The sequence below is a fragment of the Hoplias malabaricus genome, chromosome 1 (assembly GCF_029633855.1).
Source record: "Hoplias malabaricus isolate fHopMal1 chromosome 1, fHopMal1.hap1, whole genome shotgun sequence".
Lineage (NCBI taxonomy): Eukaryota > Metazoa > Chordata > Actinopteri > Characiformes > Erythrinidae > Hoplias > Hoplias malabaricus.
In genome coordinates this window covers 80934600-80957871 of record NC_089800.1, presented here as the reverse complement: position 1 = coordinate 80957871, position 23272 = coordinate 80934600, and the positions used below count along the sequence as shown (strand labels likewise).

At 41.1% G+C, this 23272-nt stretch overlaps 1 protein-coding gene across 4 annotated transcripts in view; it reads left to right on the top strand.

Annotated features, from left to right (window-relative positions):
- Window positions 1-23272, top strand: part of myt1lb (myelin transcription factor 1-like, b) — a 135978-nt gene that overhangs the window by 100924 nt on the left and 11782 nt on the right. For all 4 annotated transcript variants that reach the window (XM_066674947.1, XM_066674954.1, XM_066674929.1 and 1 more), the window contains exons 9-13: window positions 1168-1275; window positions 1906-2120; window positions 4858-5150; window positions 14075-14287; window positions 22571-22692. In XM_066674947.1, the coding sequence (XP_066531044.1) occupies window positions 1168-1275; window positions 1906-2120; window positions 4858-5150; window positions 14075-14287; window positions 22571-22692 (951 nt within the window). The remainder of the gene's footprint in view (window positions 1-1167; window positions 1276-1905; window positions 2121-4857; window positions 5151-14074; window positions 14288-22570; window positions 22693-23272) is intronic.

Genomic DNA, 23272 nt, shown 5'->3' with positions numbered 1-23272 from the left:
CATCTCATTCTGTATTTTCATCTTCTTTCCACTAAAAATGACAACAACAACAAAAAAGGCAAATAATAAATGACTAAATACTTTCAGAATGTATAAACGGTTATCCCTGCTTTTAATATAAATGTCATTACGTCTATTTATTGTTATTACACAATAAGTGCATAGTTATATGTAAGTTTAATTATGTTTACATTTGCTTTATATTCAGTACGGGCAGTTTAACTTAAGGTCTTCAGCCATTCCTCCATTTCGGCTAATCTAGCCCTGGAAATCCAATGTCTGATGGTTGATGAATTTCTATTTCACAGTCTTTCACCTTAAAGCCCATAATTCTATTCTGAGTGGAGGTGTGGTGGAGGTGTGAGAGCAGGCAGCTGGTGTGGGACACAGGCGTAGCAGCCACCATTAACAGCTCAGTGACACCCAGACAGGAGCTCCAGCCCACTGCAGCCTCACCCCCATAAGCCACATACACACACACACACACACACACGCACACACAAATGTGTACAAGCTAATGCACATGCTCATCTCTCACGTGTGCGCTCCCACATCGGGAATTGTGAATACTCAGGGCCCACAGCAAATTGGCAGCTTCTCTTGTGTCATTCACACATATACAGACACACACACACACACACATACCCTCCACTGCACACCCAGACACTCTACAGATTGTTAGACATCCCGTATTATTAATTAATTAATCCAGCAAATTATAGCTACGCCCATTCTGTACAGAGATTAAAAGTCACCATGCTCAATGCCAGACATCAGCTAGAGGGGTATGAAGCCCTTCCTATGGAGCAGTGGAAATGGACTGTCTATATTAAGAGTGCTTCATCCAATATCTTTTGGATGAATTGTAATAACTTACGAGATCCAAAGCTAATCATAATCAAAGTCTTCAGTACCTGACCTCACTGAGGCTCTCATGGCCATCATAGTCTCAGAGAAATGTTCCAACATCTGGTCTAAAGCCTTCTCAGAGGTGTAGATGCTGTAACTGCAGTGGTGCAGGGGATCAGATTGCAAACCTCCATCAAGATTTTAATCAGGGCCCCACAAAGTTGAAGCTGTTAACAATGCCTGCTCCAGATGAGTGTATTGTTTGTAAATAAACTCTCCAACGAATTCACACTCTTCATTTTCATTGTGTTGATGCAGCCTCTCGGGATGCCCAATAGCAGCTGCGGAGAAACTGGCCAAAGCCCATGAGAAACACCAGGCCTGCAACGGAACCAAGTCCAACCAGGCATCAGACCGAGTGCTGAGGTAAGGCACAGCCTGTAATCTCTAAAATGAACATACAGTTCTGTCGCTTTTCATCTGCATTATATTATATAGTTAATTACAGGTAATAACATAATCAAATCAGTACTAACCTTACATTGTTATGTAGTTATGTTCGGAACTACATTTACATTCATCTTATAATACAAAATTATGTCTTTCACAAACCAAAACAGCAATCATTCATTCATTCCTTTTCTGTAACTGCTTCTGATCGGGGTGGCTCTGTGTCTGGAGCCCACCTGGAACCATTGGGTGCAAGGGCAAAATGTAATAGAAAATGATGAATATAATAAAAAATAGATCTACTTCTCTGTTTCCAAACAAATTTAGAACAGAACAGAAAAGTGATGTTCACGGGGACAGACACGTATGAAATGTAAAATCCTCTGATATGAGTGTTATTGTAAGTTCATGCAGGAATTTATTGTTATTCGCATTATTTACAGATTCCTTACAGCACTGATCAAGTTTGAAATCAAAATGGCATACTGTTTGTTCTCAACGAGCTTTCTGCCACACTTACGAAGCTCTACTGACCTCTTGAAAAACTCTAAACACCTCTTAAAAGTAGTCATATCTTGACCATGTTCCTGTGTGTTGATGTCGTAGGCCCATGTGCTTTGTGAAGCAGCTGGAGATCCCTCAGTACGGCTATAAGAACAATGTCCCCACCACCACCCCGCGCTCCAACCTAGCGAAAGAACTGGAGAAGTATTCCAAGACCAGCTTCGACTACAACGGCTACGACAGCCAGAATGTGTACGGCAAGCGCGCCATCGCACCCAAGGTCCAGGGCCGAGACACGTCGCCCAAGGGATATGACGGTAATAAAAAAAAAGCCATTCGCTCCTTTCCTACTCAAACCCTGTGACCTGTGTGTGGCCCATCATTTATCATGTTCTTTTCCTAAAGTACATGATTGTAAAAGTACCTTTTGAGCTTTGTATAATATTAGCGAGAGTGAGTGAGCATTCATTTCCCTCTAAAGGTAAAAGCCAGTAATTGATAACCTGAGAAATAAAAACAGGCCGCCGCGGTGATTGACTGGGCCAATGCAGTGACACCACAACTGCACTGTTTTATGAATGCTCCTGACGTCTTCCCTGGGCTTTGACCAGAGGAATGGAAATGTATGGAAATTATATGGCAGCAGATGCATAATGAATGGCTGGGTAGAGGCGAGTCAAGGTCTAGTCTTTGGGCCGCAGCTAATTGCAATTCTGTGTGAATAGCAGGCAGCTCCCTAGCTGCACTTTAATGACTAAGAGGGGAGGGTGGATATAGAGGGAGAGAGCGGAGAGGGAGAGAGAAACAGAGAGCGAGAGTGAGATAGAGAGAGATGGCAGCAGGGCGCTCGGTGGGAGATGCCACTTTGATGCTCGGCTGGTGGCTGGGGCTCATTGTCCCTTTAGTCAGATGGAAAGCAGAGCAGCTTTCTCACCTTAAGCTCAAGGATGAAGCTCTCAGCTCCAGTCTCTTCTCCTCTACCTCACATTAATCAGCCATTCAGAGAGATCATTGTGTGTCGGCATTAAGAGCGATCAGTCAACAGATAAAGGGTTTATCCCTCATTACTGGACGCTCCACATGATACAAAACAACAAATAGGTGCAAATAAGAAGATTAGGACTGTGAAGGCTTTGTAGAGCGTTTTTAATCTGCATGTGTTTATTCATATGTAGCCTAATTAAAATAATAAGCAGATTTACCTAGAGGTGGGCGATATGATCATTCATGGTTTTAATTGTGATCAAATTTCAGAAAGTTAAACTGTGTCATAAAGTTCTCTAGAAACACGTATAAGGGTCAGCTGCAGGTTTACTGAACTAACACTAGTATTGTAAAATAGAAGGCGTACAAACAAGTTAGAAAGTGTTTTAAATGACATACAATTATAACTCAAAATAATCTGTGGCCCCAGATTAATGCCATTATCACCGTTATTAACATTATCATTATTAATATTATCATTATTGTTATTATGTTTGCATTAATCCCCATTACTTCCATCTCTCTTACATCAGTTCTCCAATAACTACACGGTAGAATAATGACAGACGTAACTGGTGAAACTGTTCATTTCTATCAGTAGTTTGATCAGTGGAGGATGGGTCTTGGTTCCTCCAAAGGTTTATCCTCCAGCCTCGAGGGATTTTTCCTTGCCATTGTTGCTTTTGACTTGCTCGCTTTGGCTTTCTGCCATCACCTGTTCTGATATTAATTCTGTAAAGCTGCTTTGTGACAACGTCAGTTGAACCATTTTTACATATTCTAAACCTAAACTCACATACTCTTAGAAAACATAATTAGCCCCAAGAACAGAACAAATTGCTTTGGCAGTGATTTTTCTTAATGGAACTCATAAAGAATGCAAGGCCATTTTCTGACTATTTAATTTTAGGTTATTTTTTTATTGACTAAAATTACAACTCTCATTTTTAAAACTACACAACATTTATGATGAAATTACAAAAGGTGGGAGAATGATTGAAGTTTAAATTACAATTATACATTACTTGAAATAACATTTTTAATCATATTTGTACACCTAATACATAAAGCAGAATTTAGGGAAAGAAATCAAAGACAAAACCACAAACTGAACATTACAAACAGGAGCTTTGCAAGGAGCTTCACCTGTTGCTCTGTTTGCATTGGATCACCTTGTTCTTCATTAGATAGGACCACCATAGAGCAGGAATCATTTGGCTGGTGAATCATATTCAGTTCTGCAGTGACACTGGCTTGGTGTTGGTATGTCAGTGCGTGTTGAGCTAGTAAAAGTGGATCAGACACAGCAGTGTTCCTGGAGTTTTTAAACACTGGGCATTCTCACTTGCTACTGCTTTAGACACACTTGCAATTTTTTTTCCTTATTGTAGATGTAAGGTAATAGACAGTAGTTCATTTTTGGCTGCACAGTTTATGTTAGTCATCTTCTGGTCTTCATCACAGGTTGCTGCCCATAGGATGTTGTTAAATCCACTCACATCAGTGCAACACACACTAACACGACACCACTTCTGTGTTGCTGTTCTGTGTTGCTTCTGTGTTGTGTTGCTGAGAACAATCCGCATCCCAAATCATACCTGCTCTGTGGTGGTGCTCTCAGGGTCCTGACCATTGAAGAACAAGGTTAAATAAGTGTTAAGAAAGTATGCAGTGCAACAGATAAACTATTCTAGTTTTGCTTCAGAGTGAAAAGGTGTAAAAAGTACAGTACAGCAGCACTATTACAGTACTACAGTCTTCAACTGTAGAACCACAAACCACACCTTTATAGTCAGTGGAGCTGAGAAAACGAATGGGGTGGCATCAGTGTTATGGCTGAATGGTGAATACATTCCTACCATAAAATCTCTAAAATGATAACACTATTGGAAAATGTACTTAACTTTGATGTCTATTGGTCCATTCACCTTTATTTTACAGACAATATAAAGGTCAGCTGGAATTTTCAAATGGGCCAAAAGAAAATCTATATGAGGTTTTGATATAACATTTAAAATATAGTGTGTGTGTGTGTGTGTGTGTGTGTTTTGTTTGTCTGTGTCTCTTCAGCTAAGCGTTACTGTAAGAACTCCAGCTCAGCGAGCAGCACCACTAGTAGCTATGCCCCCAGCAGCAGCGGCAGCAGCCTGAGCTGTGGAGGAGGGGGAGGAGGAGGGGGTGGAGGAGGAGGAGGAGGAGAGGGAGGAAGCAGTGCCAGCAGCACCTGCAGCAAGAGCAGCTTCGACTACACACACGACATGGAGGCCGCACACATGGCAGCAACGGCCATCCTCAACCTGTCCACGCGCTGCAGAGAGATGCCCCAGAGCCTCAGCGGCAAACCACAGGACCTCCTTACACGGGTACAGAGACAGAGAGAGATGTTTGAATTTAAGCTTAGCATTCTGCTCCAAGCATGTTGAACTGTTAAATAACGGTGCGATTACTGCAGTTGAAAAAATATATGGCGACTGGTTTCAGGTGTCTCAGGGGAAGCATGTGCTACACATCACTCTCCTTACTTGGAAGTGGTGTAGGGTGTGACACAGTTACAAAGTAAAACTGGCAAAGATTTGGCAAAGTCATGTCCCAACGCTTCCTGGGATTTTGCTTCTGCTGCTCTGACCCCTCTGAGGCCTGTTTGAGACGATTAGAGAAGCCAAAAAGTTGGAAAGAAATCATGGAGATGACTTTATTCTTGTCACTTCTGATTGGAAATAAACCAAATTAAAGAGAAAAAAACTATTCTAAAGACAGTTGCTGTCCAGTGTTTGTCATATTTCAAAATCAACTATCAACTCTGGAAGCAGTTGATCAATTATTGCAAAAATGTAATATGTCATAAAATTATATATAATATATAATATATAATATATATATATATATACAATTTTAATATAAACTTCGGCATAACTTCCTATGAATCCTGTATATATAATGCTTTATACATGCATTTATGTGGCATATATAATACCTTATAATGACTGCTATAGGTCTGTATAATTACATATATAACACTTTATAAGAGCTTTAATAGTGCTTTGTTTTCTTGTTCCCTACTCACTGTATTTGTGTATGATGAGCCTTATCTACTGCCATACAATTTTCCAGGATGATGCATAAAGCTCTGCCCCTGTCAACTGTCACACACTTACACACACACACACACACACACACACACACACACACACACACATACACAAACACACAAAACAACATCCTCCTCCAACACAACAATGACACAAAACCCCAAAACAACCCCTAAAACAATGGATGTGGGACACTGTGCATCTACAGTATGTGCATTGTTCTTATGGAATTATTTTATAGTGCATTATAACACCTGCCTTTATGAAGTTGCACACTTATATCTTAAAATGTGTTATGGTTGTAGTTATAAGTAGTTGTACAGGCTTATAGCAGTCGTTATAAGGTATTTTGAATGCCATATAATGCATTGTTAATGCATTTATAAGGCATTATTTATACAGAATTCATAGGAAGTGTTACCAAAACTTCTATAATGGGTGACAGGGGTGTGTGGGTCCTGGGGTTGTGTGTTCAAGCTCAACCTCAGGTCACTGTCTGTGAGGAGTATTGTGTGCTCTTGCTGTGTCTGTGTCTCCCTGTGTTTCCTCCGGGGGCTCGCAACACACACAGGTAGGATGATTGAAGTTGTCTAAAGACGTGAGTGTCTGAGTGACTGTGTGTGGTGCTCTGTAATGTGCTGGTGCCCCATTCAGGGTGTGTGCCAGCCTTGAGTTCAGTGATTCTGGGTAGGATCCAGACCCACCGTGACGCTGAACGGATAAGCGGTTACAGACAAAGAATGAATGAATGACTGACTGATTTAATGAACCGTCCAACTAACCAATGAATGAATGGAAATGACAAAAAAAAACATGTATTTCCATTTTTGTTGATTTTTTGTTTACTGCATCATTTGAAAACAGCAGCAAAATTAAATTACTTAAAATGAAGTTTAAAATAAAAAAATAAGCAAAATTACATAGATTCTTTTTTTCTTTTCTTTTTTTTAACACTGACATTCATTGAAAGTTAAGATAGCTACTATTTTGGAGATGTTTTTCTTTGTACAGCAATGATATAGACATTCCATTTAATTAAAAACATAACAGAAATCTAGAACATGAAATATCATTGCAGACTTTTGAGTGGTAGCGTATTTCTGGACAATTTCCCTGTTTCATCTCAAAATTGACCTTATTCACACAGTATAGAATTCTGGCTGTGATTGTGGCTGAGTTTGTGTGCTGTATCTGTTCACCAGTCTGTTACTGTATGCCGAGCAGCAGATCAGAAGCTCAGACTGTATTACAATGCAATTACATCCATCACTTTGCTGAGTTAGTGAGCATCATAGGCATTATGCTCATTCTAATAGGTCATTTTACCCATGGGTGAGTTGAGGACGTGTGTGTGTGTGTGTGTGTGTGTGTGTCATGCAGCTTTGGTGTAAAAATGTGTTTGTGGCTTAGTGTGAGAAATTTTCCAAAACGACCTCTTGAAGGAATATTCATCAGTTTTGATGTTATCAAGTTAAAATGAGCTGTGCTTAAGTCAGATGACTCCAAAACCATAACATTCGGTTCCCTAAAAACAGAAGAGTTGGTCACAATTCAGTAGCAGATATTAGACTTGAACAACAGCTTATTTCATCTACGTAGCACTGTTCCTAATCATTGTGGTTTGATCTGAGGAAAGCAAGACGTTTCTTAATGCACCGCAACGCACAACTTTAGCCTGCGTCCACTTCAGCCGTGGCAACCGTTCAGTTACCTTCTGTCCTTCTGGTGCACACCAACAAGTGGAGCTAAGTGCCGACAGCGTGGGGTCTTTAGCCACGCAGAGGCTTTATGCTTTCGAAAAAAGATGCCTGGCCTGCACTTTGGCTTTTGTTCTTGGCAGGAGAGTCTCCCTCCCTGCGGCTTAATTGGACACACACATGGTCAGGGGAATCACCTCAACATGAACACTGAGCTTCATTCATAAAACATTGCACAAGTGTACACCCATAAACACTGAAGCAGAAGATTCAATGTAGAGTCGACTTTAGAATCAAATATAACTGGTTAATTGTAGCATTAGGTTTTAGCCAAAATAACTGGCCAAATAACTGCTGTAGTTGAGGGTTTTCCAACCGTCCTAAAGGCTAAGCACCACTTAATGAACCTCAATGAATATTTCACATTATTTTAGTTACTGACATATATAAGTATGAATTAAAATGAAAACAGCAGCTTAATTTGCTTTAAAACTGACAATTTTATTAAATTGACGGAAAAACCCGAGCTCCTACGGAAATTCTTGAACGCAACCGTGACGTCACTGGTGGACAACAGCTGAACAACGCCGCGGTAAAACACCGTTATGACTGACTGTTATGACAGTATCTAGCTAAATAACCAACATTATTCATGACATTAGCCTAGCAATAAGCTAAACTCAGATGTAGAGGTACCGTTATTCTTGTAAATGTGATCGAAGTCGAACTCGAATTCATCCGACACTATAAACCTCCGTAATGCAGCTACGTAGCCGAGTATAATCTGAGCCACCGAGTTTAGCAAGTCAAGCTAACGTTAACTAACACCAACTAAAACAGGCGAAGTGAGTGTCCTTACCCTGTTTACCTCCATGTTACAGAGGCTCTTGAACACCTTTCGTTGGTGTCCTTACATGCCCTGTTGTTGGAAAAGCGCCAGTGAAATGAGCTACAGATAACGGAGTGAGCGGATGGTCCTTTACAATGTGCCCATTTAAAGTTGACAAATTTAGTCCATTTTCTGGATATTTTGGGATCTTTGGGCCATTTGTAAACAGATTATTGCAGCCAAAAACAACACACCTTTTTGTCATTTTGCATTAAATTAAGTGCAACTTCTAGAGTTGTTGTCCACCATCTACGTCACAGACAGGCCAACGGTCTTTTAAACCTTAATTCATTCTTTCATTCATTATCTGTAACCCTTATCTAATTTAGGGTCGCGGTGGGTCCAGAGCCTACCTGGAATCATTGGGCGCAAGGCGGGAATACACCCTGGAGGGGGCGCCAGTCCTTCACAGGGCAACACAGACACACACACACACATTCACTCACACCTACGGACACTTTTTGAGTCGCCAATCCACCTACTCACGTGTGTTTTTGGACTGTGGGAGGAAACCCACGCGGACACGGGGAGAACACACCAACTCCTCACAGACAGTCACCCGGAGCGGGAAACGAACACACAACCTCCAGGCCCCTGGAGCTGTGTGACTGCGACACTACCTGCTGCACCACCGTGCCACCCTCTTTTAAACCTTATTCCTTGAATTAGTAAAAAATAACATGTTTTCTGACTATCAATAAACACAAGTTAGGAACTCAAATTCCACTGTATTTATTTGTTTGACACTTTCATAGAGCTGGTGCTTAGCCTTTAAGACCATGACCACACAACCTTCCATTTAGTATTTTTTTGGCCGAAGTGAAGGCAAGGGCTGCAGCGGTTTATAGAGATTGTCTTTATATTATGGCACATTGAATCCACAACATACAATAGCACAACAGACATGTAAACAGGGCCTGCCTTTAGCCGTTAAGGTTTGCATTTTCAGCAGAATTCCGCTATCATATTTCCTCATATCAGAAGGTTAAAGCATATCATCACTGAAGTTGCTACTGCTGATTTTAAATTTGGTTTATGGTAAGAAGATATTAAGAATAGAACAGGAATCAGAAGAGGATTTAAGTGAATAAAATTGAAAATGAGAGGTTCGTCATAAGGGGACAGACATGGCCTGAAGGTTATAGAACATTGCTAGGGATCAAAAGGTCAGCGGTTTGATTTTTTTGGACTATGATGGAAACTTAAAGTGTGTGGAGCAAAGGTACATTTGCCTCCCTCAACATCCATGGCTGAAGTTTCTATAAAGATAGAGTGTGTGTGTGTGTGTTTCCTGCTACAGGTAGTTTGAATGTGGACATTATATTTGTAGGTACTTCTGTGCAATAATAACAAAAGTGTGTTTAATAAAATCAAAGTTTCCCTAAGAAACTATACAGATACAAACTGAACTGGCTTTGACACTAATGCTGAGGTATAGAGAAGAGGGGATGATGGCATATGGTGGGTGAACGGAAGTGCCCTGAGCGAAAGAGGGCTTCCTCTCTCTCTCTCTCTTTCACTCTCTATCTCTCTCTCTCTCCTCTATCCATCTCCTGTCAGTGTGTGGAGGAGAAGAGGGGGATGAGAAGCAGCTGGCCTGCGGCAAAACCCATCTCCTCCTGCCACTGAGTGAGAGACAGCATGGTGGCTTCTCTCCATTTCTGCCAGCTGTGTCTTCACCAAGACTTCAGCTCTCCACAGCCGCTTCCCTCCCATTATTTCACTCCGAAAAAGAACGGTGCAGAATGGGGGCTCAATTGTAGCTGTTCATCATCGCTAAAGCTGTGGTGGAAATAGACTGAGAACGTTATGATCTTTTGATTCAGTTCTGCCTACGTACACTTCATTTCCATTAGTAATTACAGACATTATAGTATACAACTCAAGTTTCTCACATAGTTCTTATAAGAAAACTCTTTCCTCTCTTCCATTCTGTATAATTTTCTTTTGCACTTTTGTATTCTAATCTCTCCCTTTGTTCCTGTCTCTCTCTATATTTTTTCTTTTACTGTCTTTGGATTAATCCCCCCCCCCCCCCCTCTCTCTCTCTCTCTCTCTCTCTCTCTCTCTCTCTCTCTCTGTCTCTCTCACCCTAATTGGAGTAACATGGGACATGAGGGAATATTAGGACTTGACCTGTTGCCACTTTGGTCTGGCACTCCTGTGGTTGGTTCCCAGGGTGCTCCTGGAGGTCAGGGTCAGGTTAAGCCAGTTTCACTCTGGGATAAGAGGAGGTCCTAGGCCCACCACAGCTCTCGCTAATGATCTGGCGACTATGTTCTGAATACAGCAGCTAAAGACACACACACACTTAATGTGATCCCATAGAGGTCTAATATATTTGACCTCAACAAGGATGCAGTGATATCAGATTCTTCTTGACATTGAGCGATTTGGTTTAGAATTAACCAACAGATCTATTTATTGTACTCTGGACCAGTAGAACATTTAAATGTTGTTGGGTTACTGTGCTAAAACATCTGCATTTCAGTGCATCTGGATGGAAATATGCCTTGAGTACATTGTCCTAAACATTTCCCCTTGCTGGTGCACATTTGGAGAGTGTACCCCATCTACAGATGTAGAATTTGTGTTGCTCTTCCTGTATCTTCTATTCTTTCGTATGAAACAGACCATTGTTGAACTCTTGGACTCATGAGTGGTCAGTTTCTGACCAAAGAGCCGATATTAGCAGGATATTTTTACTCTTAATCTAACAGAGACACTAACGTAAAATCATTACACTAAATCAAATCAAATCAAATCAAATCAAATTTATTTATATAGCGCTTTTCACAACTGATGTTGTCACAAAGCAGCTTCACAGAATTCCAGTAAGACAAGATTTGACATGAAATGTAAAGACAAATGTAAAACCCTCAAGTGAGCAAGCCAGTAACACTAACACAGTACACTAACATATAAAGATATCTAAACTATTTTAAGGTGGGATTCAGGAAAAATATCTGTATCTTGTTTTATTTACTGAGGGAGCTGAGTTTAAAATGCTGACAGGATGAAACTCCTTATTTTATATCTTGTTAAATTTTTTGCTCATGCAGTCAGCACATCTGTGACAACCCTTATATTTACAATTCTGTGCGTAAATCAGAGACCACCCTTCATTTATCGCATTTCCAGTGAAATTTGCCGTTGAGTACAACTCATATTTTAGGAGATGTTTCTGAGGAGACCTGTGTATTGGGTATTAGACATTACGAAATATCACTCTAAAGTTTCTATACCTGAAATATAAAAAAATAATAATAACTATAGAGAAATTGGGACTCAACAACCAGGCGACTAAACGTGCCACTAGCTGTTTGTGTTCTCAGAACAACCGACTGACCACCTCAGAATCCAGATCCTGAAATCATCCTGAGTGTGTTTGAGATGACTTGGATCATGATAAGCAATGGTTTGGCCAACCATTCAGACACAAAGAGCCAGAAAAAACACATTACTACCAGGAGCCACAATATGTATTTACACAAATATGTGCACTCTAAACTACCAATAATACAGTGACCACGACTTCTTATGACGTCGTAAACTGACTCTTAAGTGTTTTCAGTCCAGATGCTTGAAGAATTGAATCTTTGGGAGTCGACTCTTCTTCACTTGTAGCCTGTTCTCTCGCTGTGAACAGAGACGTAGCAGTGAAGGGGTTTAGAACCAGACTTTGAAAGAAATTATGGAAATTTCAGAGCGATATCTGCCCCATGTCACAGAACTGTGAGGTACAAAGAGTCTTTCTAAAAATAGAAATAGAGAGTCAACTCAAGCCAATTCAGACAATAATCTGCTCAGAATCCTGAAGAAGAACCCCCTTTTTCTTCCCCAGAAACATGCGCCACAGCGGCAGATACTGCGGAGGCTTCTTACTGCTGTGTGGTAAACAGTTTCTAGAGCTGTCCTAATGAGAAGCAGAACAGAGAGAGAGCAGTGGGAAAAGGTGAAATTGAACACAGATAGAGACACAGAAATAGATGGAGCATTGTCCTGTTTTATTTCCTTGCAATTTTCTGTATAAAATTAAGAAAAGTGTCATTTCCCATTGTCCATTTTCACATTTCAAAATGAAAAAGGTACCCAAAGGTACATGAACTCAACAAATATATTGCTATTTCTTCATTATGAATGAAAGGAATGGAAGATGAACTTGTAAAGGTAAAGAGTTGTGGTCTGGCCACCCCTGGACGTGTGGATAAATACACTCTGTATATCTCCAAAAAAGCATGGATGTTGTAATAAAAGTATAAACACACTAAAAATGGAAAGACATTAAATTACATATTTTCTGCTCTGTTTCCGTCTCTAAAAAATGAACACGTTACAAAAAGAATGGCAATTTTAACTGGAAATTACATAAACCAAGGTGGTCTCTAGTTTTTGCACAGTACCACAGATCTGTCTTTTTGCTTTTGCTTTGAGTTTTGATCTGTGCACTGCATGTTGCTTTTCAGTTCTGGAGCTATTAACATCATGCATTGCTCTCATGGTGGTCTCTGGATGGACACACAGGCCAGGCCCTCACTTACTGGACCATTACTGATTCCATTCGTAACTTCAGCTGGGGCTTGCCCTTGGCCGCAACCACTATTGCCCTTGACTTTCCTTTAAAGTGCAGACTGCCGGGTTTGAAGGCTAGGAAAGCACTGGATGCAACAGTTTGTATCATTTGTGTGTTTGAATGTTTACATCTAAATCATTAGCAACATTTCTATTGCTCCATGCTTCATGAAAAATAGAGATTCAGGATATTGAACCACAATGTTATGATTAGATTAGTAAACTATGAAAGTATCCAATGTGCTGCTGTGTGAAATTTCATATTGTGATCTCATTAATTTCACAGTGTACTCAGGATTATTATTTATCCACTATCCTGTTCAACCTTTAGTATTCCAGCTACCTGTTACTGCAGGAGAACCTTCACTTCCGCACTGTTAATCATGTTAGTAATCTCACACACACACACACACACACACATTTCATAACAGCAGAAAGTAGCATGTTTTTTGGTGAATCCAGAGCAAACAGAAGAGAGAGAGAAAGTGAGCAAAGAAAGAGGAAAGAGGACAACTCTCACATTGTCTTTCATTTTTTCCTTCTTTTCTCTCCCTTCCTTTTTCTGGCTCCATTCTTCTCTCTTTTCTCTCTTTCAATTTCTCCTTCCATCTATTTTCACACCTCTGCCTCACTCATCCACTTTAATGCACACCATTTTCTCACTGCCTCTGCTCTTACACCACCTCTCTCTCTCTCTCTCTCTCTCTCTCTCCATCTCTCTATCTCTCTTACTCTTAATCTCTCTCTCTCCATCTCTCTATCTCTCTTACTCTTAATCTCTCTCTCTCCATCTCTCTATCTCTCTTACTCTTAATCTCTCTCTCTCCTTCCTGCACTGCCATACTCTCCTACCCACTGCTTGCTTTCTCTTCTCCCCTCTATTTTTCTCTCCTCTCTAATTCCCTCTTCTCTCCTCTGCCCTCTGCGCCCTCTCTCTCTCTCTCTCTCTCTCTCTCTCTCTCTCTCTCTCTCTCTCTCTCTCTCTCTCTCTCTCTCTCTCTCTCTCTCTCCTCTCCCCTCTGCTCCCCTCTCTTGGGTAGAAGCGGGACGTAGAGGTGGATGATGATGGAGTGATGATGGACGTGAGCGTGTGTAAGCGTGTTGGAGGAGGGGGGCGCTCTCTGGGCCCTCTGGAGCCCGTGCTGGGCCGGCGGGAGCGGGACGTCCTGCCAGGTGCCCGCTGCTGCCCCCTGGACCCCTGGGAGCTGCCTGTCGACTACACTAAGATCAAACGCCTGGAGCACGACGGAGAGGTGCCCACGCGCAACCGAACACACCCAAATATACACACACAAACACACACACACACACACACACGGGACATACATAGCCTGGGGTTGTTCTGGGCCCGATATACTGCTAATATTAAGCAGTGGCACCAGACCTGGAAAAATTACAAGGATTAGCCACAGTATTTCAGCCAAAATAATAACAAGAGTCCAGCGATATTCCTCCTGAACAATCTTTACCCCTGCCTTAAATGATCTCTCACACCACATACAGCATCTACATCAAACACAAACAATGTTTTCACAATTGCTCTTTTGTATTTTGCAGGAACAACAAGGTGTTTTTAGTTTAATCACCGAATTCTAATATGACTTTTCTCAGGCATCCACTGCTCTGTTCATCATTCCGCACATGTACGTTTCAGAGTGTGTTACAAATTATTTCAAACCTTGGAATGTGTTCTGTCATATTACAGTTATTTTATTAATGTACAATTGAATCTGTAAAATTGGTTTAATATTTTAACAGGTGAGTGTAAAGCATGAATCAGCCTAGAAACAGAACATCAGACAGGACACAATGAAAAATAAACATGACTCAGGGCTACAGACCTGCCGTGTTAACAGAACTCAAGTGCGTTGGCTGTGATCAGTGTTTCACACACGTACAAATCAAAGGTTCTCCACAGAGCACACACACACATTCACTGAGGCCTCTTCATCATCATTAGTCCCAATGAATCACAATTAATTTCTAATGACACAGAATCACTCAAAATCTATTCTCATTCATTGATACCATTTGTTTCATAAAACCCCTGCAGCTCTTTAGACAGAAGGCCCCAGTTTACTGGAGAGAGCTTGAGCTTAGTCTGTTTGTCCTGGTGCCCTGGATAGATCAGACACCTATTTTAAATCAGCTGCCCCTGTGTGAGGGACCCGCTCTGTGGAGCATAAACTGGTTCTTTCAGGGGCTACAAAACTATTTAAACAACATGCATTTTGTAGAATATTCTTTGTTCATTTTTAGTGGTAAATGTAATTCCTGGTTAATTCAGTTCACTGTAGTTCTAAATTTACCAAGAATTACTTTTGCTACTAAAAATTATCAAAATTATTTGATTTTGAATTTCATGACATGCATTTTGTAGGATTTTTTTGTGCTAAAGGATATTTCAGGTAAATTTACCATTACAGTAAATAATTTAGTCCTGTATCTGGAAAGCCCATCCTACATGTGTGTACAATAAAAACAACAGCAGCAGGTAGTGTTGCAGTCATGCAGCTCCAGGGACCTGGAGGTCGTGGGTTCGATTCCCGCTCCAGGTGAATGTCTGTGAGGAGTGTGGTGTGGTCTCCCTGTGTCTGCGTGGGTTTCCTCCGGGTGACTGTCTGTGAGGAGTGTGGTGTGTTCTCTCTATCTCTGCATGGGTTTTCTCCAGGTGACTGTCTGTGAGGAGTGTGGTGTGTTCTCCCTGTGTCTGCTTGGGTTTCCTCCGGGTGAATGTCTGTGAGGAGTGTGGTGTGTTCTCTCTGTGTCTGCGTGGGTTTCCTCCGGGTGACTGTCTGTGAGGAGTGTGTTGTGTTCTCTCTGTGTCTGCGTGGGTTTCCTCCGGGTGAATGTCTGTGAGGAGTGTGGCGTATTATCCCTGTGTCTGCGTGGGTTTCCTCCGGGTGACTGTCTGTGAGGAGTGTGGTGTGTTCTCCCTGTGTCTGTGTGGGTTTCCTCCCACAGTCCAAAAACACACGTTGGTAGGTGGATTGGCGACTCAAAAGTGTCCGTAGGTGTGAGTGAGTGAGTGAATGTGTGGGTGTGTGTTGCCCTGTTAAGGACTGGCGCCCCCTTGTATTCCCGCCTTGCGCCCAATGATTACCATGTAGGCTCTGGACCCACCGCGACCCTGAACTGGATAAGGGTTACAGATAATGAATGACTGAATTTCCTAGTAGTCCATCATTTAAATGCATGTAAATATTAATTTCAAAATGTACTGTATACGTGCCAAATATATATATATATATATATATATATATATATATATATATATATATATATATATATATATATATATATATATATATATATACAGTACTGTACAAAAGTTTTAGGCACCAGAGATTATGAGATTAAGAGATTAAAAAGCGATTTATCTGAGCAGTAGGTGTTTATTTGCTAAAAACAAACAGACAACAAATAACGGCCAACATTAGAATAAAACCAAATAACATTGTGGTGTGATATTCTGTGTGTGGATTTTTTTGTTGAACTTTTTCCAAATCTCTCACACCTACTTTGTTATAGAAAAAAAGATAAAATTTTATTTGTTTTATATAATAATGTTTTGTATTTACTGTGATTATAGATAACTTTATACAAGCTCCACACTTAAATATATATATATATAAACAGCAGCATACCATTTTACATTAATCTGAAATCACAACTATAACAACATTTAAAGGAATATATTTTACCTTAAAATTCAAGCTTCAAAGTCTTTGTGATGATCCACTGAGCTGTAATAGTGAGAACAGTCTCTGTTATTGTTCCTTTAACTATGGGCTATATTTTACTAAAGATTTCATTCATTCATCCATTCATTTTCTGTACCACCTTTTAACATGTTCATGGTTGTGGTGGATCCGGAACCTGCACTGAATGCACCCAAGGCAACACATCTCAGGGCACCACACACTCACATTGACATGAATATTACATCAACACAATTACTGTCAAATGTAAGTAAACTGTAAGACAACATTGTGTTGATGCATGATATTTTTAGCCCCTCAAAGAGGTTTGTTGATTTGAATTCCATTCGCAGCAGTAGCAGTTAGGCATCATTTTTGACCTATTTAAAATCCAAGCTACTTTTTAGTTTCTGACCACGTGTTTTGATAATGTTTTGATGATGGCCCCTGCCATTTAATCATGAGCAAATCACACACTCTCCAATGCTGTCATTTCAGGTCCATCATTATATTCAGGGTGCTTTGATCAGGCAAAATACAAAGCGTCCAATCAGAAAATAGGTCATTTACATATCTTACAGGTACTGTAGCAGAAATAGTCTGGTGTTACTCTGAAGGATAAAGAGAATGTGGTCATGAAGACATAAGGACTACTTCAAGGGAAAACCAAAACCAAGTTGTAGGATATGAACCTTTTAACGGGTTTGTAGACACCCTTAACTCAGGGAGTGCTTAGGAAGGGGAGAGGAGAGCACTTTGTATAAATGCACATTGTGAAACATGTCATGCTTGTGTCAGTCTGTATGCAGCCGAGAGTTAATGGCTCCCGGCAAGATGCAGACAAGCTGAAAACAAAACACGCCCATACTCTTACTTACATACCTGTACATGTAGAGCCAAGCTTCAGATGGCTGTGTCCATACTGTCTGACACATTATATACACCCCCACATTACACACACACACTCACACGCAGCACAGACCTGCCATGGGATGACATATCTGTCACCTTATATCCTTTCAAGCACCAACATCAATTTGTTGTGCACTTGTCTAGCCTTCATTCCATTAGATCCACCGATCAGCCAAAACATTCAAATGCCATCCTTGTTTCTACACTCATCCATTTTATCAGCTCCACTGACCATACAGGAGCACTTTGTAATTCTACAGTTACAGACCATAGTCCACCTCTTGCTCTGCATATGTTATTTGACCCCTTTCGCTCTGTTCTTCAAAGGTCAAGACCCCTAGATGTGGTGGTGGTGTGATTGTGTGTGTTGTGCTGGTACAAGAGGATCAGACACAGCAGTGCTGCTAAAGTTTTTAGAGCCCCCAGTGTTACCGCTGGACTGAGAATAGTCCACCAACCAAATATATACAGCCAACAGCACCCTATTGGTGGCGTCGTGTGTCCACTGATGAAGGACTAGAAGTCGACCAACACAAACCGTGCAGCAACAGATGAGCTACTGTCTTTGACTTAGCTACATCTACAAGGTGGACCAGCAAGTTGTGTCTAATACAGTAGTCAGTGAGAGGGCACAGTGTTTAAAAACTCCAGCAGCACTGCTGTGTCTGATCCACTTGTGACCATGTCAGTGTCACTGCAGAACTGGGCATGATCCACCACCAAAATGCTCAATAGGTGGTGGTCCTGTTGGGGCTCTGTAGTCTGTAACTGTAGAACTATAAAAAATGCATTACACAGAAAGTTGAGCTGATAATATTGACACTGTTTAGAAACAAAGAGGTCATTTTAATAAACTTGATTTACATGTTTTACATCATTTGAATACATCAACAGGTCTTTGCGATGTGTATTTCTTTGATCATAAATAGACCAATAGAAATGCTGTGAAATGACTTGGAATCAAATCTATTTACATTAGTCTGCATTCATATTTAAGACTGCTTTTGCCTTCTCTGGTAAAGTGAGCATTTTTTAGATACAAACGTGTTGTGATGTAATAGTTATCATATAAATGAATTAGACATTACAGCAGGGATGCAATGGTCATGAATGGTTTTGGCTGATTCCAATTCCGATTTCTTTATCGCCAAATGAGCCGGTGGGCAATTTTTATTAACCTTTTGTCTTTAACCCAGAGCTCAAACTGTGTGAGCTAAAGGAACAAATGGTCTGTGTTCAGTGTGAGCTAAATGGTTCTTCACTGGTTCTTTATGAAAGGCAGTGCAATAGTACCATGAACACTATAGAACCTTTCTAATAAATATATAAAATCAAATCTTTTCAAATCTTTTTTCATTTTTGAGTGTAAAGACTGCTTATACAAAGTGTACAAAGTGCATGCTTTATGACAGACCGCCAGAAATACTCTAAAATACTTGAATAAAAAACATTACATTCATCTATTTTGAAAACTAAGAACACTGTTAAGCGGCTTTTCTGTAGATATACGGTTTTATTCCAATCACATTTTGTACTGTTTCTAATTAATGCTCCGAATAGATGGAATACTAACTGTAATATGTGAGTTTAATACAGAGCCATTATGCTCATATCTGACACTTGTTTATCACTATAAGGCTGACAGTGATTGAAGTAGCTTAGCACAGCTGCAGAATGCATTCACATATGCTCTCTCTCTCTCTCTCTCTCTCTCTCTCTCTCCCTGACACACACACACAGTTCTCTGATTTCACCATACTGCCATCTAGTGTATATAAGTGGAAGAATGATTCCTCATTAAAAACAGAACAAAAGAAAACATAAGGCTGGAATTCCACACTCAAAATAGTTTTATTTTCTGTAGCAGAGTGCCCTAAGTAGCAAACCCTTTATAGCATTCACCATTTCACAAGCTCAGGATTCATTGAACCTTCCGTTTGCACAGATCTCGGAGAGCGCAGTTGTGTGTCTCTGTGTCTCTCTGTATGTGTGTGTGTGTGTGTGTGAGTGTGTGTGTGCACGTACACATGTGGGTGTGTATTTGGTGCATGAAGGCCATTGCTTTGATCCCCGCGTCTCCCAGACAAAGCCCAATCGACGGATTAATTTTCACTTCCTCTCCGTCACGTTTCCCATGGATGCATTGATTGACTGGCGCAGTTCAACAGCCAATTGAGCTTTCATTATTTGCATACAAATTGGCTGTGTGGAACGGCACTGGGCTTTCTGTGTGAGAGACTGTTGATTTTGTGTGGGTGGGTGGAGGTGGGGGGGGTGAAGACACCTGTGTGTGTGTGTGTGTGTGTGTGTTTTGACTCTCTCTGTGGAACAGTGAGAACATTTGATTGTTTCGAATCACGATGGCTGCTGATTCACACACTGATGCCGTAGCCTTGTGCTGTTAAATGCAGAGTGTAAAAGATGCACTGTGTTTGTGGGTGTGCATGTGTTCCAGAGAGATGTGACAGGTTCCTTTGTCATGTCTATAGACACTTTCTCAGATGGGGCCAAGGCACAGTCTCTCTGTGACTGTTCTACTTTATCTTTTAAAGAGCATATCACAGAAAACCAGATTCTTGCTTTCAAATGAAGTTTGACATGCTACATACACAATGTTAGTTTCACAACATGACACTCTCTGTAGTCTGCTCCTACATGTCTACATTCTTTAAAATAATGACGGCAAAAGAGGCTCTTTGAAGGGTTCAAGGCCATAGTTCTTGTTCTTGTCACTACACTAATCTAGGAAGTACTCTGAATTGTACAGGACCTTTACAGTGGATGTTGTTTATACCATTTAAGTCAACATCAAACAGAAATGAGACGTTTTTAGGTGAAATACGACAACTGACCCAGAAGTAATATGACAAAATATCTATAATTTAATTTGATCTACTCAAAATTGTATTTTCACTAGTAAAAATATATATTTACTAATGAAAACTGAATTACAGTGGGCGGCACGGTGGTGCAGCAGGTGGTGTCGCAGTCACACAGCTCCAGGGACCTGGAGGTTGTGGGTTCGATTCCTGCTCCGGGTGACTGTCTCTGAGGAGTTTGTGTGTTCTCCCTGTGTCTGCGTGGGTTTCCTCCCACAATCGTTGGTAGGTGGATTGGCGACTCAAAAGTGTCCGTAGGTGTGTGTGTGTGTCTGTGTTGCCCTGTGAAGGACTGGCGCCCCCTCCAGGGTGTATTCCTGCCTTGCGCCCAATGATTCCAGGTAGGCTCTGGACCCACCGCGTCCCTGAATTGGATAAGTGGTTACAGATAATGAATGAATGAATGAACTGAATTACAGATCTCTATCAAACTACACCTTATTACTTGTGATTAATCTCAAAGAGATCAGTTTCAGAGATCTACTACTCCTTTTGTTCTCATCTCAACATTCAACATTAGTTTACGCTAATTTACACATGCTAGCATGCCTCTGTTTCCCCATACTAGTCATTACTCAGAATTTCTTTATGCATATGTACGTTTATGTATTTAACCTGGAGGTTGGAGAGCTCGATTCCCGCTGCCTGTGAGGAGTGTGGTGTGTTCTCCTTGTGTCCGCGTAGGTTTCCTCCGGGTGCTCCAGTTTCCTCCCACAGTCCAAAAACACACGTTGGTAGGTGGATTGGCGACTCAAAAGTGTCCGTAGGTGTGAGTGTGTGAGTGAATGTGTGAGGGTGCGTTGCCCTGTGAAGGACTGGCGCTCCCTCCAGGGTGTATTCCCACCTTGCGCCCAATGATTCCAGGTAGGCTCTGGACCCACCGCAACCCTGAATTGGATAAGAGCTTACAGACAATGAATGAATGAATGAATTTTGTAGTTCATATATAAGTTAAAAGCACATTACAGAAGTGAATGAATTAGAGTTACTAGTAAAAAATTTAGTTAAAAGTTGTAGCGCTGGTATCATTTTAGGCTAAAACTTTTGCCATAATGTGCAGGACAGGATAGTATCCACTGGATGGTGAAAATTGGAGTTTTCCATGACTGCAGGCTCTTGCATACATAATCACAATGAATGATGCATTTTACAGGAAGACAATAATCCCAACATTTTGACTGATTATGAAAAAGCAAACGTACTGTATTTTAAATAAGATGGCACAATGAATTCTACATAAGGTAGAGCACGAATCAAACAAGATATAATAATACAATTTTGAATTTAGCTTGATTTTTAATGTGTTTTCATTGTCAAAAATTGATCTTTTTTTTAAAACATCTGTGGCAATCATCACAAATGTAACAACCTTGAATATTATTAGACCATACTACTGCTACTATTCTGCCAAATGTTATAAATGTAATGTAGAATCAGCTAGTGCTAGTGAGCTGAAGGCTGATGGCTGCTGCAGTTGGAGCCGCTGCTCCGTCTCTTCATTTGGCCTCAGTATCGGTGTAAATGAGCAGTCGTCACTGATGTGGATCTGGCCGCTGTAGAGCGTGAACATGGTGGCAGCAGCTCAGTTCACAAGTGTCTGTCGGCACCATCGCTGCTCTGAACCACCGAGAGACAAAGGCCAACTGGAATCCTCACAAACAGTGCAGAGGGCGCCAGAGCAGCAGCTAGTGCTACACCTCATACACAGCCTGCTGGGTGCTAGACGAGATTTACCCAGAAACATCCTACATGTGTTTCATCCTTCTCTTTCTTTCTCTCTCTCTCTCTCTCTCTCTCTCTCTCTCTCTCTCTCTCTCTCTCTCTCTCTCTCTCTCTCTCTCTCTCTCTCTCTCTCTCTTATCAGATAGTCCTTCATCTCTAGAAAATACATTGCCTAAATGCTGACAAAGGGAAATTGCAGTCTTGTTAATGCCATTAAATAACAGTTTGGAATCTCTCTCTCTCTCTCTCTCTCTCTCTCTCTCTCTCTCTCTCTCTCTCTCTCTCTCTCTCTCTCTCTCTCTCTCTCTCACACTCTTTTCAGTCAGATGACTTGGACCCCTTCCAGGACATTTTGGAGGACAGTGCGTACGCCACTGATGTCACCATACCGAGTCCCAAGCCAAAATTCGCCCCTTGCAAAGAAAGCAAAAAGGACTTGATAACGTAAGCCTGAAGGGGAGGTGATGTCGCTCCCTACCCCCACTGTGTCCACTCACCCCCCCTCCCCCTCACCCCCACTTTTTCCTTGTTCTCCTCTGTTGCTCCGCTTACAGCGATGTGTCGTTAGCCGCATGCTACATGACAGTGTCCTGGCAGAGTCTTTTCTTTTCAAGCTGGAGTTCCTGAAGGCTAGCGTACCTCCTTCCTTTGCTTTCCTGATGCTTTATTGTAATAAAACATCATTTTCATTATCTGTTCATGTTGCAGCTACTCCCTAACGATGTTCTGAGGTTTAGCCCTCTCACACTCAAGCAGACAGTGAAGCTAAACTGGAAACAATGAACTCAAAATCAAGCTGAGAATCAAAGCAACACTTCAGTTTTAACCCGTCTCTGTGTGACACTTTCATAAGATTTACTTTCTAAACCTTTTCAGATTCAGCAATCCCAGGCCTTGACATCACTGTAAAATCCGGGCCAATGAAAGCTCCAGTCTTTGTCCTAGCTCCAGATGTAATGCTTATGAAGGTGTTACGTGGGTTCATTTGCCTAAACAATGAAGTGTTACCATTTTTCCCAGTCTA